The following is a 17171-nucleotide window of genomic DNA, read 5'->3' on the forward strand; positions in this document are numbered from 1 at the left end:
ACCATATTTAAGTATTTCATTAGTCAAAATGTTTTTAGTCGTTTCACTTCAAACAAAACAGTGAGAGATATATACAGAAAACTGAATGGATGTGGGTGGGAGAGAGACAACAAAACTACCATTACTCTACCGATACTTCTACATCCACTTCAGTTCCAAAACCATGCAAAACCTTTACTTGCTTTACTTGCTAGCAATTACGGTTTCCCGGAGGAACTCGCACTTCTAAAATTTGGCTCCACATTACATTCTTCAGTATTCCTACTAAGACTGTTCAGTAGAAACACATGTGCTGTTACACCCCCAAGTATTTATTACTAATTTATTTGTTTTTGTATAAGTATATGTTAAAACTGGAATATTCTGGATCTAAAAACACAATCTGTACCGTTCTTAAAAAAAAAGATTATATAATAAGTGTTGCTTGTTCATGTACTCATTCAGAAATACTGATACTGATGATAACACATGTAAAATACTAAATCAGGCCAGTCCTATTCATGGCCCATACTGACTACTGGATGGAAACCACTATGCCTGTATATACTGAATAGAATTAAGTGTGTTTTTAAAGTGCTGCTGTTAAGGTGAGCTGGAACAGTAAGGGACACACTAAGGGAGCCGTTTTTCAGCGTTTCTGGTTTATTTATTTATTTAAGTGAATGTGTCTGCGTCTGTGCGGAGAGTGTGGTCCTGTACTTCCTCTTATGTGTACTAACATGTATCTTTATTGTCATTTGCACAGTGTGAGGGAGATGTGAGTACCTGTGTGTGTGTGTGTGTGTGTGTGTGTGTGTGTGTGTGTGTGTGTGTGTCCATCTCGCTTCTTGTTTCTCTCTCGTTTCCCCTGGTTTAACCTTTGCATTGACTTTCCCCATCCTTCTTCCAATCAGCCTAGTCTCAGATTTAAAAAGAGAAATTGTGGAAAAACCAGTGCAGAAATAGCTGGACTGCGATTCAGCAGAGAATTCATGGAGATCATGGCAGCAGAGAGTGAGCGATTGACATTTGTTGGTGTGTACTGTGTGGTAAATGCAGCATACTGTAACCTACTGTATACCACTGCAATCAAAGACAAGAAGGTCAACTGATATATTGATTCGCCACTAATATTAGCCAGATTTTATATTAAAAAAAGGATTCATCCTTAAGACTACAGGCTACCACACACTGAATATTCTGAGGCTACCCGACCCAAGCTAGATGGGGACTGACAAAATATCCGGGTGTTTAAAATGAGTGGTTTTATTTTATTCATGTATTTTGTTCATTTTTATATTCCAATTTCATTGTCAGAATATTCTTCATTATAAATACTCTCTTTAAAAAGCTGTAATTAGTAATAAAATAATTGTGTCTTTATCATAGGTGTCAAAAAATGAAGCCTACAGTGAAGCCTACATGTTAATGTGCACATATTATAAAAAATGTAATCATAACATGCTCAGCACCCTCAAAAAATCATAAGCAGGCTGCACAAAACAAGAGATATTTACCACTATAGACACAGTATCTTGCAGTATTTTGCAGCCGCAATGTAAAGGTGGTCAGTCAGATATACTTTAAAATTGTCATTTTTAAAAATGATCAGTCCAGAATATCACAATATAAACATAATCTACTAAACAGTGAGATTTTTTTTGGTTTAGTATATTATAGTTTCTCAAAAATGGCGACTTTACAGGAGAAGGAAAATCCTTCCTAACTTTTGAGGGCAGTCAATGTAAAAAACATTTTTTTTAGCATCATCTAAAAAGACTCTAAAATCTGAAGCCTGATTTGGCCAGCATTACATTTACATTTATGGTATTTAGCTGACGCTCTTATCCAGAGCGACTTACAAGGTAACTCATATTACAGAGGTGGGTCAGTGTAGTGTTAGGAGTCTTGCCCAAGGACTCTTATTGGTGTAGCACAGCATAGTCACCCAGACCGGGAATCGAACCCCAGTCTCCCACATGGTGTGGTAGCTCAGTGGCAGGTAGTGGTGTTCTCTGTTGCGCCACACCAACCATCACTATGTTTTACATGGTAGACATACTCTTAGACATTTTTGGTAGGGGTGCCCTAAGGGTGGGCCTTAAATGATTCAGGAGCAGACACTGTGAAGCTCATGAGGCAGAGAACTGTGACTCAGTAAGTCAGTTAGTCAACATTTATTACAATCACAGGATCCTGTGAGCAACTGTCCAAAGATCTGAAAATAATCAAAGCCCACAAGGCAGTGGAAGGCATTTTCAGTTTGTAGTTTCTGCAGTGTGGAATGTTAAGAAATGGCCGCGGTCAAGATTAGAACTGGAAAACATAGGATGAAACAATTGATTGCCAAGACCCCTGTAGAAAGGTTTAGCTCAGGAGTGGTGGTGCACTGTTCTACTGTGCAGCATGCTTGCACAAACAGGCTTCATGGAAGAGTCATAAAAAGGAAACCTTACCTGCCACCTTGTCACAAAGTATTTTAATATATGAACATCTGATGTATGCTTCAGAGCATCTAGACGATCCAGAGGAGTTGTTGGATCAAGTGCTGTGGACTGATGAAGTCAAAACAGATCTTAAGGCATTTTGATGTTTTCAGACTGTGTTGCTGCCAGTGGCATTGGGAAGCGAGCGCAGTGAAACGAGTGAAGCAAACAGTTTGTGAAAATGTTGTTATAAAGATGTTACACCATAGTTTGAGCATATAGCATGTAGCACTAAAAGGAAGGTTTAAGTTATATATTTAGCCAGATAATTACATGGTAGACATACTCTTTCATTTTTGGTAGGGGTGCCCTAAGGGTGGGCCCTAAATGATTCAGGAGCAGACACTGTAAAGCTCATGAGGCAGAGAACTGTGACTCAGTAAGTCAGTTAGTCAACATTTATTACAATCACAGGATCCTGTGAGCAACTGTCCAAAGATCTGAAAATAATAAAAGCACACAAGGCAGTGGAAGGCATTTTCAGTTTGTAGTTTCTGCAGTGTGGAATGTTAAGAAATGGCCACGGTCAAGATTACAACTGGAAAACATAGGATGAAACAATTGAATGCCGCTGATTTTCTGCAGTTCTGCAGAGTTCAGTCACTGAGTAAACTGTTGTGCTTTGGTGCGAAATGGTTCTTTGTAGAGAGGGGTTCCCATTTCCTCTACATCAATATAGCCATTTTATTTACTATCCACAAATGCATCTCAATAGCCTGTTTCAAACTAATCCTGCCACAGTCACGTGATTCCAGATTTCAGTAGCTTTAATTTCACCCCACCACTTTTCAAGGTGCCACCCCTGGCAACTACAAGATCCAACATACCTTAAGCAGCTGCAAAAGCTTTTGCACAGGCCACATTGATGACTTTTGTTTTGTGTTATGAAAGACGGAGTAACTGTGCATTAGGATTTGCGAAAAATATTGTTTTATGTTTGATTAGTCACCAATAAGGCTGTGTTTACTAATTCTTACATTTAAAAAAAGAAAATACCCTTTAAAACTTTTGCATACAGCTGTACGTGTTATTGTCACTGCTAGATTAAGGGTTTCCAACCACCAAGAAATATCCAGCCTAAAGCAGGATATGTACTGTGCTCAGAAATTGATCACTGCAAGGCTAGAAGATGGCCAACAAAAATGTAATAAAAAATGTACAGATCAACAGCAGTCTGCTGAGAACAATCCACCACCCATGTTCTGCAGTCTGCACAGCTACGATGACAGGAAATAAATCAGCCATAAATCATGGACCAAGGTCACTAAGCAACAACCAGTAACGCAACTGCAGTCAACAGTCTTTAATTATTCTGTCCTTTATTAAGTACTATTTATGTAAAGCTGATTTGTGACGACAACAGTTGTAAAAAGCGCTATACAAATAAATCTGACTTGACTTGACTTGACCTGACCTGATGACGTATCTCCAGAAAGCAAAACAAAATGGGTTGTGATTTAACTCTTACTTTAGCCTGACGTTTTAGTGCTGATGATGGAACCTCAGGAATTTTGTCATTTTGAAAAAGAATGTTCTATAAAAACCGTAAAAACTTACCAGCATACACCCATCAGCCATGACATTAGCACCCCTCACAGGTGACGGTTGATTTTCAGCATCTACAGTGGCATCTGTCAAGTAGTGGATCTATTAGACAGGCAAATGAAGCCAATTCTTGAAGGTGTTAACAGCAGGACAAATGGGCAAGTGCAAGGATGTGAGCCACTCCGAAGTCTCAAAACAGCTGTGTCTTGTGGGTGTTCCCGGTATACAGCGCTAATTACCTACCAAAAGATCCATTGAATCCTCACCTCCCCACATACTGGACTCCATACCACAGGATGCCTTCCGAGGTCTTGTAGAGTCCATGCCTCGCATGGTCAGATCTGACCAACTGAATATTAGACTGATGGTGTTAATTTAGTGGCTGATGAGTGTATGTTTATCTATAGAGAAGCTAGCAATCCCACTAGTGAGGACTATTTGATTGACAAGCTTATCAGCTGATTGGCTGCTCACACTCGCTGATGTCTTGAATATGAGATAAGTGTAGGGAAGTCCCATAACTGGACCTGACTGATTTTTTTTTATTATTATTAAATCATGATGAATTATTTACAGATTATGATTTTTCACGAAAGTTCTAGATGAGCCTATTCATTTTGACATACTCCGATACACCCTCTAGTGTCTAACCAGCCTACCGATGTTATTATAATTTTCTTGGCAAGAGGAAGCCATTGTTTGCCAAATTGCAGAATTGAAAAAGTATAAAACTTTCAATTCTCTGTTCAGTTCTAGGAACAATACTGGATTATCCAGTGAACCAGTAGCTGGTATCTGAACAATTCTTTAAGACGGCCAGTCAGTATATTTATTGTATGTAACTCACAGCTGGTCATCTGATTCAGCAGCCAGAGAAAGGCCTGGAAGCTTGCCAGAGATAACAGATAACTGATCCTGCTTTACTGAGTCACAGAGTCTGTTTCATAACCTAAATAGTTTCCACTGAAAGCTGATGAAGCGGACAGGGCCATTGTACTTGATATTTAACAAACCTGTTCATAATCTCTAAACAACACATGACTAACTTTATAAAAGCCAAGCTTCAACTCTTGCTTCAGAGCAAGCATGTTTCTTACTGTGTTCATCCTGCACAGGGTGGCTGTAACAGGGCAGTGTGAAGAGGTCAAAAACTGCAGTCTTGCTGTTGAAAATTATAGTTAATAAACATTAAAGAGACATTATTTGAATCCATTTACAGGCCATGTTAATGCTCTCAGATTGCAGGAAATGCTTGTTTGCCATTTGATGGCAAACAGCCATCAAATGCATACATTACATTCATAAGCTGCATCAGGGCAAGGCTTGTTACACCACAATTTTTCCCATTCGACTACACAGTTAAGTTGGGACATGACTTTTAGCATGGAAAGGCCACTGCAGTCATCAGTGATCAAAGCCACCACTCCCATCATTCCACCTTGTCAAATTACACAGGATTTAACCCAGGACTGCCAGAAAGCATGGCCCTCAGATCAAAGCTAGTTTGTGACGTTTGATTTTGCATGGAAGGTTAAGTTGCTTTAACTCCAGGCCCATAGCAAGTGAAAATGAGAGAAATTTATATTTTCATACAGTAGTTGAATTGTTTTAAATTTTCCAATATTGAAATATATATAGTGGTACTGTCATGCACAGACCTTCTATCTCCAATATGGCAACTTTACAGGAGGAGGGAAAAACCTTCTTAACTATTGCCCACTAATTGGAGCATTTCTATTGGCCCTTTCATCAGGAATTTTGGACATAATGCAAGAAACAACTTCCAGATTCACATTATCAAAAAGGCAAAAATGCGAGAGAATTGTCTCTAGCCTTCCTGCCTAATTATATGTTTAATATTTTGGTCTCTTAGCCCAATTTGTCTCTTGAAAGCAAAATTTGGGCCAACCCTGAACCCTTAATCAAGCTTATTGTTTAGTTATGCATAGATTTTAATGACTGCTATTAAACCAATGAGTAAAATTGTTGTTATAATGATGTATAGCCATATACAGGCTCTTGTTGTTTAAGGGGTTCCAGCTATAAAGGATGTTAACACCCAAGTACTATTAGGACCTGATTAGCTAAATGGGGAGGTGCTGTAGTGTAATTATTACCTGTGTTTTAAGTCCCATTTGAATTCTCTATAGTGATTTTTGTGGATTTGCATCCATGTCAGTGAAGATTTTGCTTACCTTTATATACTAAAGTGGGTCTAAAATGGGTCCTAAGAGTTAGAGAAGTGGGCTGGGCACCGGAAGGTTGCTGATTCAGTCCATTGGACCGGGAGGACGTGGAGACTGGGGGAGGCGGGTTGAGGTGCTTTCACGGTTGAGGTGCCCTCGAGCAATTACTCACCAGGTGCTGAGGTTGCTGCCCATTGCATCAGGTGTATGAGCCTAGTCACTAATAAGAGTGTGCATGTTGTCACTGCCACAGATGGGTAAAATGCTGAGATCATATTAGGTTGTGTGTTTTGTATAGAAAGGATTCAGATTACATGGATTCCAAGCAAAGTACAATGTTGGTAAATATTAATGAATAGTAAGTAAAATGTAAAACTCTGTCGAACAGCCAGAACAAAGCCTTGTCTCCAAAATGGCAAAATTACTTAGCTTTCAATGGATGTCAATGGAAAAAGATTTTATTCCAGGGCATTTTGGACCATTTCTGGTCCATGTATCATGACATTGTTGACGAGTTGCAGAGGAAATTAAAAATAAACCTGTCATGATGGGTAAAGCAGTTGGCCACTCCCATCTCAGTAATTAGTACTGGGATTTTCCATCCACTGTGAATCGATCCTAAACATTGCTGAGGTTGTGTGGTCATTTCCAAACCCCACCTCCCAATTTAAAACTGTCCAAACCTGTCCAAATATTGCTGAAGTCTCTTTTACCTGCTTCTGCTGCCTTTTTTTTCTTTTTTTTTGGAGAATGGTGAGTGATTTACTGTGTGGCTTTGCATCTCATGTTTTGGTTTGTTGTTTGCTTGCTTTGACTTGAGTTGCTTTAGCATTTATATATTTATTTAGTTGTTTGTTTGTTTGTTAGCAGATTGTGTTGTGTGCTGAGTTTTATGTGGATGCATGATTCTGTGTAAAATTCTGTTTCCCCCCTCACCTTTAGGCTGCACCTGATTTTCAGGAGACTAGGCCTCGCAATTATATTCTGTCCGCCAGTGCGTCTGCGGTAAGAATGCTGCAGAGAACATGGTCTCTCTCTCTCTCCTCCCTCTCTCTCTCTCTCTCTCTCTCTCTCTCTCTCTCTCTCTCTATCTATCTATCTATCCATATCTGGCTTCCCCAACTTCCCTCAAACAAACAAACAAAAAATGTACACCCACTCACTTTTAGTAGTTTAATAATTCCCAAACACACTCATGTACTGTATTCACATTTCCTGCTCAGTCAGCTCATCTCACCCCTGCACTGGGTTGTGAACACATATTGGCTTAGAGACTGGAATTTCCAAGTGTTTTTTTTTTTTTTTATTGATAAAGATGCAAAATTAAAGTGTGGTGAGATTACCGGTCTGACTTCTTGTTGGCTGGTGGTAAGCACTTGGAGATATTGGAGGGTGGAGAGATGAGAGAAAGGAGAGATGAGGGTGAAAGTGGTATGGTAGTGTTTTGTTTGCCACTTTGTAAAAGACTGCTTCTCTGTCCATCCCTCCACACACGACCCGTTCACAGTGGGCAGACGAATTTGAGGATCCCAGTGTGAATGCTGAAAGAAAGGTGATGATGTTCTAGTTGCAGAGCTTTGTGGTAGATGGTGGCTTAGTAGTGAGTTAGACAATCCAAGCTGCGCTGTGTACGTTATTTATATGCAATTATGGAGTAGAGTTGAATAATATATGTGAAAACCTGGTGCTTTTTGCCCCCCTGTAAGTCACCCTGTAAAGGTCTACTAATATCATTAGGGTTCCCTAGGTAAGTTCGTGTCATGGATCTTATTGTTGACGCAGTGGTCAACTGAAGTGACGGAAGAGCTTGTAGAGCCAAACCTTCTTTAAAATGATATAAAAATGATATAGTTAACTGTGGCTCAAATCTGATTATCATTATTTATTTATTTTTTCAGGACCGTGTGGACTTTTCAAATTAGATTTGAGTCACTTTCATATGTGACTCAAATATGTGAGATTTTAATGCGTGTTTTTGTGGAGGAGAGCTTGAAGGGGGGTGGGTCAGGGACGCCAGACTTCACTTGTGAGCCTTCCTGAGGCGTCATGGGCTTAATTCAGCGAAACTCAGATGAAGGGAAGAGCTGTGTGATTACAGAATGAGCTAAGTGAAAGTAAATGTTAGGTGCAGGGTCTTGTCATCTTCCTGTTATGTTTAACCTCTAAATGTTCAACAACAGACGTTAACGGAAGTGTTGCTGATTTGATCAAAAACTGCCATGGCAACCAAGAAGAATGAGAGAGACGTTAAGGGAAACGTTTGCTTAATCCAGCCAAATCCTGACAAAGGGAGGTGCATTCTTATAGAGCAAGATGGCCAAATCCGTCCTGAGCAAAAAAATCAGATTTGAATAGTGAGGCTTGTAATGTGAATATAGCCAAACTTTTCAATTCCCCCCCCTAGGTTTTTCAGAATGGGTGGGAGCCCCTTTAAAGCTACAAGTGTTCTCGGGGGTACATGAGGGCTGGAGTAAAACATGTAGTTAAAACCTGAATAAACCAACATTAATACTCCACGCAATTATTTTCAGTAGGGAAAGTTGAAGTGAGATGTGAATGTCTAGTTAAGAGTTTGTTTATTTTTTCAGAAGGATTTATTTGTGAATCATTTACAGTTCACAGTAAGCCAAAGAACAGCTAACACCTCCAAAATAGTCATTTTAAAGAGATAACTAAATAGAAAGAAATGTAATACCATGTAATTTTAGAGCATTTCTGTTTGTCGCAATTACATATTTCCATTAGATTGGTCTACAAATTCCCCATTTGTATGTAGTGCAGCTTTAAAAGTGCTCTAGTATCTGCAGTAGTGTCTACTTTAAGTCTGGCTTGGGGACAAAAAAAAAGGTTTTGTTTTTTTAAATTAAATAGATCAGGCTTGTTCCCTAATTGTTCTCCTTGCACAAAACACATTTTCATACCTATGGTTGATCTTTCTTTTTATTAAAATATTGATTAATATGAAATATCAGTCATGTCTTTAATGTTAGGCAGTCACTCACAGTGTCCATTGAATGTTTGTCACCATTGTGTCACTACTTTTTGTGCTATGTCGTGTTTTTGTCGGTGTTTGTAAAATCTTGGTGGTGTGTGAGTGCTGTGTAATTTGCACCGAACAATAATCCAGAAATCGGATTCCCTGTATGCTACTGTATGGAGGAGGCATGACGAGATCAGAACTGCTTGACCACTTCTGCAAGGATCATTCACTGCAGTATGCTGCCGCACTAGTTCTCTCTGATCATGTGGTAGAAGTGTGGAAATAAAAATAGCTGTGAGGAAGCACAAACATAAAATGTGTTGTGTTTTCATCCTGGACTTATAAATAATAACTTCTAATATTAGCCCACAGCACAAAGGCTTAACACACAATGGTTTCCAGGCCTTTCAAGTGCATGGGAGTCTCTTAGCTTGACGGCATGTGAAACAGGATCCTAATACAGTGTAGAGGGTTAACGATACACATAGCCCTCTGTGAGAAGAAGCTGGTGTCAGGACAATGGTAATGCTCAAATGAATGATATTTATCAGTAGTGGAAATCACTAGAGGCCTTGCCATACAGAATTATCACTGGTACTTGAGCCAGAAGTGTGGACCCTCAACTTAAGTCTCAAATTTCATGACTTGAGACTCGACTTGCCAAAATCAGAATACCTGGAACTTTGCTTTGACTTGAACATCAATAACTTTGAACATAAACTTTATGATAAAGACTCGAGACATAGTGGAAGAAAGTCAGAGTCAAAGTCCTTTCATTAATACTCCTCACAGCAACTCTGTAGCTATTTTATACAGTGTTACCTTTTATAAGGGACACAGGAGATAAGAAAGATGCTAACCAGATGCCTGTCCTTATCACCTAGCGATCACAAATATTGGTTGAAGGGCAGTGAAGAAGGGTGCGAGGGTTGGTCAAGGATTTCACTTAAGACCTCTCTGGGCTGACTTAGGATTTCGCTTGAGACCTCCCTGGGCTGACTCAGAATTCACCTTAAGACTTGCTTGAACTGACTCAGGATTTTACTTGTTCCCACCTCTGACTTGAACTATAAAATGATTCTATTTCAACAGCTACATATTAATGACATGCTAAGCATTGTAATTACCCTTGAAAAGAAAGACTTCAGCCTCAACATTGATTTGTGGTATTTTGTTAGTCTACCAGTGGAGACTAATTGATGCTCAAGCATTTTAGTCTTAATCTGCCTCATCTTTAGCAGACGTGCCGATATTCAGTAAGGAGGTAAAATGCAATATGACCATGACACAGTACATTGTTACTGTGGACACTGAAATACTGTCACCACATTTCACCAGCAGATTTGTAGATATGCAGAGCAGTTCTGGTTTCTCAGGCTCCCACTATGCAATCACTTTTAATCCCATGTTTTTTTTTTCTGGATCTGTTTTGATGTGTTATTGGTCTAAGCACTTTTACAGGTCACATGAAAGGCCTCAATGTTGTCCTTTCATGCCTAATGTGCTATCTAGAGAACGAAGTCTCCACCACCAGGCCTGAAAAATAATTGTAGGGTTGTTGTGACTCTCATTATGACAAGTGACATCAGGGAAGATTTTTCAAAGCGAGAAATCGCCAGAATGTAAAACCACCAACTCATTGTTGCAGTTAAAAAGTGTCATTCAGTACATGTATACTACATGTATACACATTCTCTTACAGTGATATAAAAAAGTGTTTGCCCCTGTTTGAGTTTTTGAATTATGTGCACACTGTAAACTCTGAATGACCCTAAAAGAACAAAAAAAACAATGTAATTAATTAAAGATTAAAGTGATCCATGAGATTTTTGACATTCGAGTCTCCCATATGAAAACCAAATTGCAACCAAATGTTTTTTGTAGTTGTTATTTAGTGTCCCACAACACCATGGAGGAAGCTCTTCAGTTCATTAACATTTATAGGCTTTTGAGCATGTACTGCATGTTTCAGATACTGAGTTAAGGATTTTAGGTAAGAACTTTGATTAGGCCTTATTGTTTAAGCCTAACATATAAGATTAACTTGCTTTGTATCATTGTCTTGTTGCATGACCCAACCGTGTTTCAGCTCACAGACAGATGAGCTGACACTGACTTGAAGAATTCATAGTTCCCTCAGTGGTCGCACGTCATCCAAGTCCTGATCCAGTCAAGCATCCACAAATCCTTAGACTATCACACTGTTGTTAAGAGCTTATGTTGAAAAATAAATGTTTCAATACACGTAACAAGGCCCATGTCAGGCAAAAAGCTCTGATTGTAGTTCAGTTGTATAAGGTGCATAAGGTGCATAAATTGCATAGGTGATACCTTTCATGCCAAAGACGTTTGTGTCTGTTTTTGCCAGACTGTTATATACTCTATATACTGCTAAAATCCGCAATTATAAAATTAGGATAAAATCTAATGTGGAAAATGTGCACACATTCAGAAATGCAGGGGGCAACACTTTTGCACTGTATATGTAGTTTTTCTTCTTTTTTTCTTAAACAATAATATAAAGTACACTGTATGTCCAAATGTTTGTGGGCACCCTTTCAAATGAATATGTACTTTATTACACTTAGGTGCACACACAGCTGTCCAGTCCCTGTAGAGAAATATTGCCAATAGAATAGGACTCTCTGGAGCAGTTAAACATGAGCCTGTTGGCACCATGTCTAATGTCAGGCGTGAGCTAGAGGAGTGTGCAACGCCTTCAGCATTATGCTGGGGAGCAGTGGAACTTTGTTCTCTGGGATGATGCCCTCTCTGGACAGTAGAGACAGTCTCTCTAATAAAAGCAGGGTAAAATCGTTTTTGAATACCCTTGATTTTTGAAGAAACAATGAATGAGCCGGTGTCCCAATACATTTGTCCATATAGTGTATTACAGTTTAAGAAAAAAAAAAATCAGTAATCATGATGTCAAATTGTAGAATCTTTATGGTCTCTGTGGTTTATAATAAATATCTTCCATATGGTGGAGTGCAAGTGGCCGTGTTCATGTGCACTAAGGAACCTTTAGCACAGTGAATATAGTCTCTTTGAATTCTGTGTTGTAGTACTTGGCTCTACCACCTCCAGTCCAGTACAATGCTTTGTTATTGTGTAACTGAAGCTGATGTCTCCTCTCTTCTCTGTTCTGCTGCGTGTAATCAGCTGTGGAGTGAAGAGGTGGACAAAGTGAGTATACCCTAAACAAGAGAGGACTGTAGATCTAGCTTGGACAGGATTCATTCTGCTTCAGTTTTTTCCCTAGGTGTAATGTAGCAAGATGTGCATGGAGTTGCCAGTTTATTGGGTACGCCTACTTTATAGCTATACTTATCGGCCATTGGCCATTTCATCAGAAATGCCTCCAACAAGGCTGGTCCACCACTGAGAGTCTCGGAGTATCACAGTCAGCTGTGGCCCTATAGCAACAAATGGGCTACAGTCAGTAACTGCATACCTACAAACTGATGTGGCAGAGTCCCCAGTATTGGCCAAGATTCTGACAATGAAACACAAAATTAGAGGCTTGTTTGACATAATATCAAGGCACATAACTGAAACAGCGTCCAGGTCTGAGCATCCCAAGAGCTCATAGATCCCAAGAGCTCATGGTTAGATGAGCAAATACAACTGTTTCTGTGTATAAGCTGTGTGTATTGTTTCTAATCATGTTCATGTGTTTTCTTGTTTAGAAACATTTTTTTCTGACTCAAGCAAACCCAAAAAGGATGTATTTTGTTAGGTTGAAGAAATGCAACAGCACTGAGATTAAGGAAGTTATGTTTTGGCATTAGCTTTAAAAGAATTACAATAGCAAATGCTAAGATTTAGGGAGACTCTGACCTGAGACATTACTCTGAACTGTCGCCAGATTTTGATGACGATGTCATAGAGTTGCGCGACCTGCCTGATTTGAAAGATTTATGACCTGTAAACATCAGAAGCAGTGAACACACTGTTGAATACATTTTGCATGAAATAGTGCCACAAAAGCACCCAAACTTCATGTCCTTATATTCCCAGCTGTGTATTACTAGGTCACATCAACCAGAAATCTAGAAATGTGATCAATTTCAATAACTGATCCATCTCCTACAACTGTATTAAATTGTGCAGAAATCACACCAATAGAAATACATGAAGTGTCACCAGGTCATTCAGTGTCAGGAAATGCGAATACCTTTACCTTTATATCGTTATATGGAGAACATGAATTAGAAAAGCCCTCACCCACACAAAGTGTTGGGCAGAGTATATAAAAATTGAATGTGCTGTCCACTTTGCTTTACTTATAAATGCATAAATATTCACAATTAAAATAGATCTTGAAAGGGCAGAGGGTGGAGGGGGGCTCCTGCTGCTGTGACTTTTACTAAACTGACACTGATGCACAGTCCCGCGCAGTGCAAATTGGGTAGTGTTGTTAAAAAAAAACAAAAAAAAAAACATAACTTGCATGTATGCATACATGAAGATTTGCACATGCCAACGACCAAATCGGCAGGTCACCCCAGGTGGTCCAGCAGACTAAGGAGCTGTCACTATGATCAGAGGGTTGCTGGTTTGAATCCCAGTCATGCTGCTAGCCATCGATAGCCAAGGCCCAGAGAGAGTGAGCTCAATTGGCCGGGTATGCGATGCTTTCCTCCATTCTCCAAGTTGGGGAGAAAATGGGTGAAATTCCAATAAAATTTTAGAAGAGAAAAAGAAGGCAATTGGTTTGCTCACAAAATGTGATTATCAGCCCAGACCTATTACAACCTGTCTACAGTCAGGCCAGAAAGTTGGCATACCCCTTTTACCTTCTTCACATTTTTATTAAATTACAGACACACAATTCTCTACGAAACAGCCCACAATGACAGTGAAAGCAGGTTGTGGATATTTGTGCTAATGTATTAAAAAAGCTGAATTTAAAATATGATATGTACACAAGTGTGCACATCCTTTGATATGACACCAAAATGTGAGCTGAGGTGCATTCTATTGGCACTGGTACTGCTTGAGCTGTTTCTACAACTTATAGAAGTCCACCTGTGGTAAACTGAATTGATTGGACATGATTGGGAATTGCCAGCACCTGCCTATATAACCTCCCACAGTTGACATTTCATAGCCAACTCCAAGCCATGGGGTCAAAGGAATTATCTGCAGACTTCAGAAACAGGATTGTGTCCCATGCTGCAGCTTTACAGGTCCCAAAGAGCACCGAACAGAGGACTCTCGAACCATGAGAAACAGGATTCTGATGAAACCAAAATGGAACTTTTTGGTCTGAATGCCAAGCGTCATGTCTGGAGGAAACCAGGCACCGCTCATCTCCTGGCTAATGCCCTCTCTGAGAATGTCCTTGAGTGGCCCAGCCAGAGCCCAGACCTGAATCCAACTGAAGTGTGGAATGTGCTTTGTGCCACTTTCCCCTCATCCAGCCTGATGGAGCTTGCAAGGATATGGGCAAAAATGTCCAGTAAGAAGTTTGTTAAGCTCTTATCTTCTTTCCCAAGATGCCTTGAAGCTATAATTGCGGCCAAAGGTGCACCAACCAAGAATTAGCCTGTAAGGGTGTGTACACATATGTGACCCCTAAATAACCTATTTTAGTCAGTAAAATAAAATTTGAGATTTCCTAAAATTCTGCTTTCACTTTGTCATTGTGGGCTTTTGAATAATTTTGTGACAAAAATGAACTCAATACATTGTTGAATAAAGCCTGCATTGTAATAAACCGTGGAGAAGGTGAAAAGGATTGCTGGATTTTCTAGCTTGACTGTATTTTTAAGCTGTGCCTAATGAAATCAGAGTAGATGAATGTATGTAGTATGTATGTGTACTAAAAAGGCAATAAACTGGCAACTAGGTGTATGATTTATTGCGCTTGTTGAAGAGAACATTATAGGAGTGTATGTCTGTATGTGTATGTGTCAGGCTGAACAGGAATTGCGGGTGGCTCAGACGGAGTTCGACAGACAGGCGGAGGTGACCCGTCTCCTTCTAGAAGGCATCAGCAGTACACATGTGAGTCCAACATTGCTTCACATTCTACCCAATTCCACATTTGAACACACACCGGACAAAGAACAGTGATCACAGCCATTCTAGTTCCTCTTGTGTGAGAGTCAGTTTGTCAATATTGACATACATCAGCTCCCTTGGTTTGGGATTTCCCTTCATTATCAACTGATTTGTGTATTCTGTTTTCTAGGCTCCTAGTATCAGGGAAATGAATGTCTCATATTTAATCAATGTGTCATGGAGTGAATGTCTGTGAGTCTGTGTTTGTTTTTATTGTTCTGTTTTGTGAAAGTAAGGCTTTGCCAAACTGCTTTTGTTCTTTTGTGATTTGTTATAAGGGAATGTTGCTTTAGTCTCAAGGGCCAATATTCTCATGCCATTTAGTTCACATAAACCTCACCTCCTCCTTCCCAGTCAACCTCGCTCAGTTTCTTTTTTCTGTTTTTATCCATGCAGGTGAATCACTTGCGTTGCCTACATGAGTTTGTGGAGGCCCAGGCTGTCTACTATGCTCAGTGTCACAAGCACATGCAGGAGTTGCAGAAGGAGCTCAGCAGGTGTGTGGAATTGGACTGAAATTCAAACACCAACTCAATTGTCTCTCTTAAATTTGGTGACCTAGGCCCAGAATAGTCTGTCTGAACTTGCCTGAAATGATAATTCAGTCCAGACTTGAACCTGGTAAAATTCTGCCCTAGCCAGATTGTGGCCTGACAACATTCTGTCCCTGAACATGAAAGAAATGCAGCTTGAACATGTCGGTCGTCTGACAGAACTCTGTCCAAACCTGACTTTAGCCCAGCAAGTTGTTTGCTTTAAAGCAAACCTGCCCTAAGAAATGTTGTGAGAGTTTCAAATAAAATTCAATCTGTGGTGCAGGGAATCCCCAATGTGACCCTACAAAACTCCACCAATGTAGCTCTAAAAGACTATCCAAACCTCAGTGTAGATTTACAAAATCTGCCCAAATCCCATTTTGGCTGTACAAAACTCCAAATCTCAGTGTGGCTCTACAAGACTGTTCAATTTCAGTGTGGCCCTTCAAAACTGCCCAAACCCCAAAGTGGGCCTGCAACATTCTGCCCCTACCTTAGTATGAATCACAAAACTCTGTCCAAACCACAAAGCGGCTCAACAAAAAATGGTCCCAAGCATAATACCACATTCTTTCTAAAGTCTCTTTATGAGCTTTCTAAATTGCATTTAAATTTGATCTGGAATCATCATGAGTGTGACCCTCCCCTGACCAATATTTGAGAAATGATGTCCCAACCTGATCCAGTGTCATCAACGTATTAAGGTCTACTGGGGTATTTTATGCTGTTTGTGAACTTCTTATTGTTGAGGTTTTTTAAATTGGGGTGTTCAGCTCCTGCTCCTGCTCCTGATGATCTACCACCCTGCAGAATGTAGTCCCAACCCTTGTCTAACACCCCACGCTTGATCCAGGTGATCAGGTAGACTTTTGGGGGTATCTGAATATTAGAGCCAGGCGTGTTGGATCTGAACTCTGGATGGTCGATCTCTAGGACCAGGATTGAGCTCTGACGCCAACACTTTCACTTTGCGTCATTACATCAGTATTGTGGTTCCTTAAACCACTTGTTTAGTGATATGTACCACCATATGGAACTACTTCCTACACAGCTACAGGAGGGTAAACAAGTTTGTGGCCGGGGTGGAAATGCCATTTATGACGCCATGGCCTTTATTGTAGGAATGGGACATGGTAAGGCAAGGCAACTATATAGTTTTCTGTTCTTGAATGGAAGTCAGTGGGGATTGTCCACAATTCATTTGAGGGTGATTATGCACAGAATAAATATTTTACATAGGCTTTATTACTATGTGCTTTCCTTTAGTTTTTTGGTTTGCAGTTGGTTTGACTTTTAGAGGAACTACCTTTATCAGGGTTTAAGTGTTTTAGTGCATGCTTCACTTCGCCTCTACAAAAGAGAGGAGGTTAGTTTTGGGATCATTTCAAAT

General features: G+C 39.8%; 1 protein-coding gene across 5 annotated transcripts in view; it reads left to right on the top strand.

Annotated features, from left to right (window-relative positions):
- Window positions 1-17171, top strand: part of sh3glb2b (SH3-domain GRB2-like endophilin B2b) — a 53497-nt gene that overhangs the window by 30778 nt on the left and 5548 nt on the right. For 2 of the 5 annotated variants that reach the window (XM_072666563.1, XM_072666594.1), the window contains exons 6-9: window positions 7139-7201; window positions 12339-12362; window positions 15099-15188; window positions 15642-15742. In XM_072666563.1, coding sequence (XP_072522664.1) covers window positions 7139-7201; window positions 12339-12362; window positions 15099-15188; window positions 15642-15742 — 278 coding nt within the window. The remainder of the gene's footprint in view (window positions 1-7138; window positions 7202-12338; window positions 12363-15098; window positions 15189-15641; window positions 15743-17171) is intronic. The other 3 variants (XM_072666827.1, XM_072666744.1, XM_072666670.1) reach the window with 2 other exon arrangements.

The sequence above is a fragment of the Salminus brasiliensis genome, chromosome 1 (assembly GCF_030463535.1).
Source record: "Salminus brasiliensis chromosome 1, fSalBra1.hap2, whole genome shotgun sequence".
NCBI classification, from domain to species: domain Eukaryota; kingdom Metazoa; phylum Chordata; class Actinopteri; order Characiformes; family Bryconidae; genus Salminus; species Salminus brasiliensis.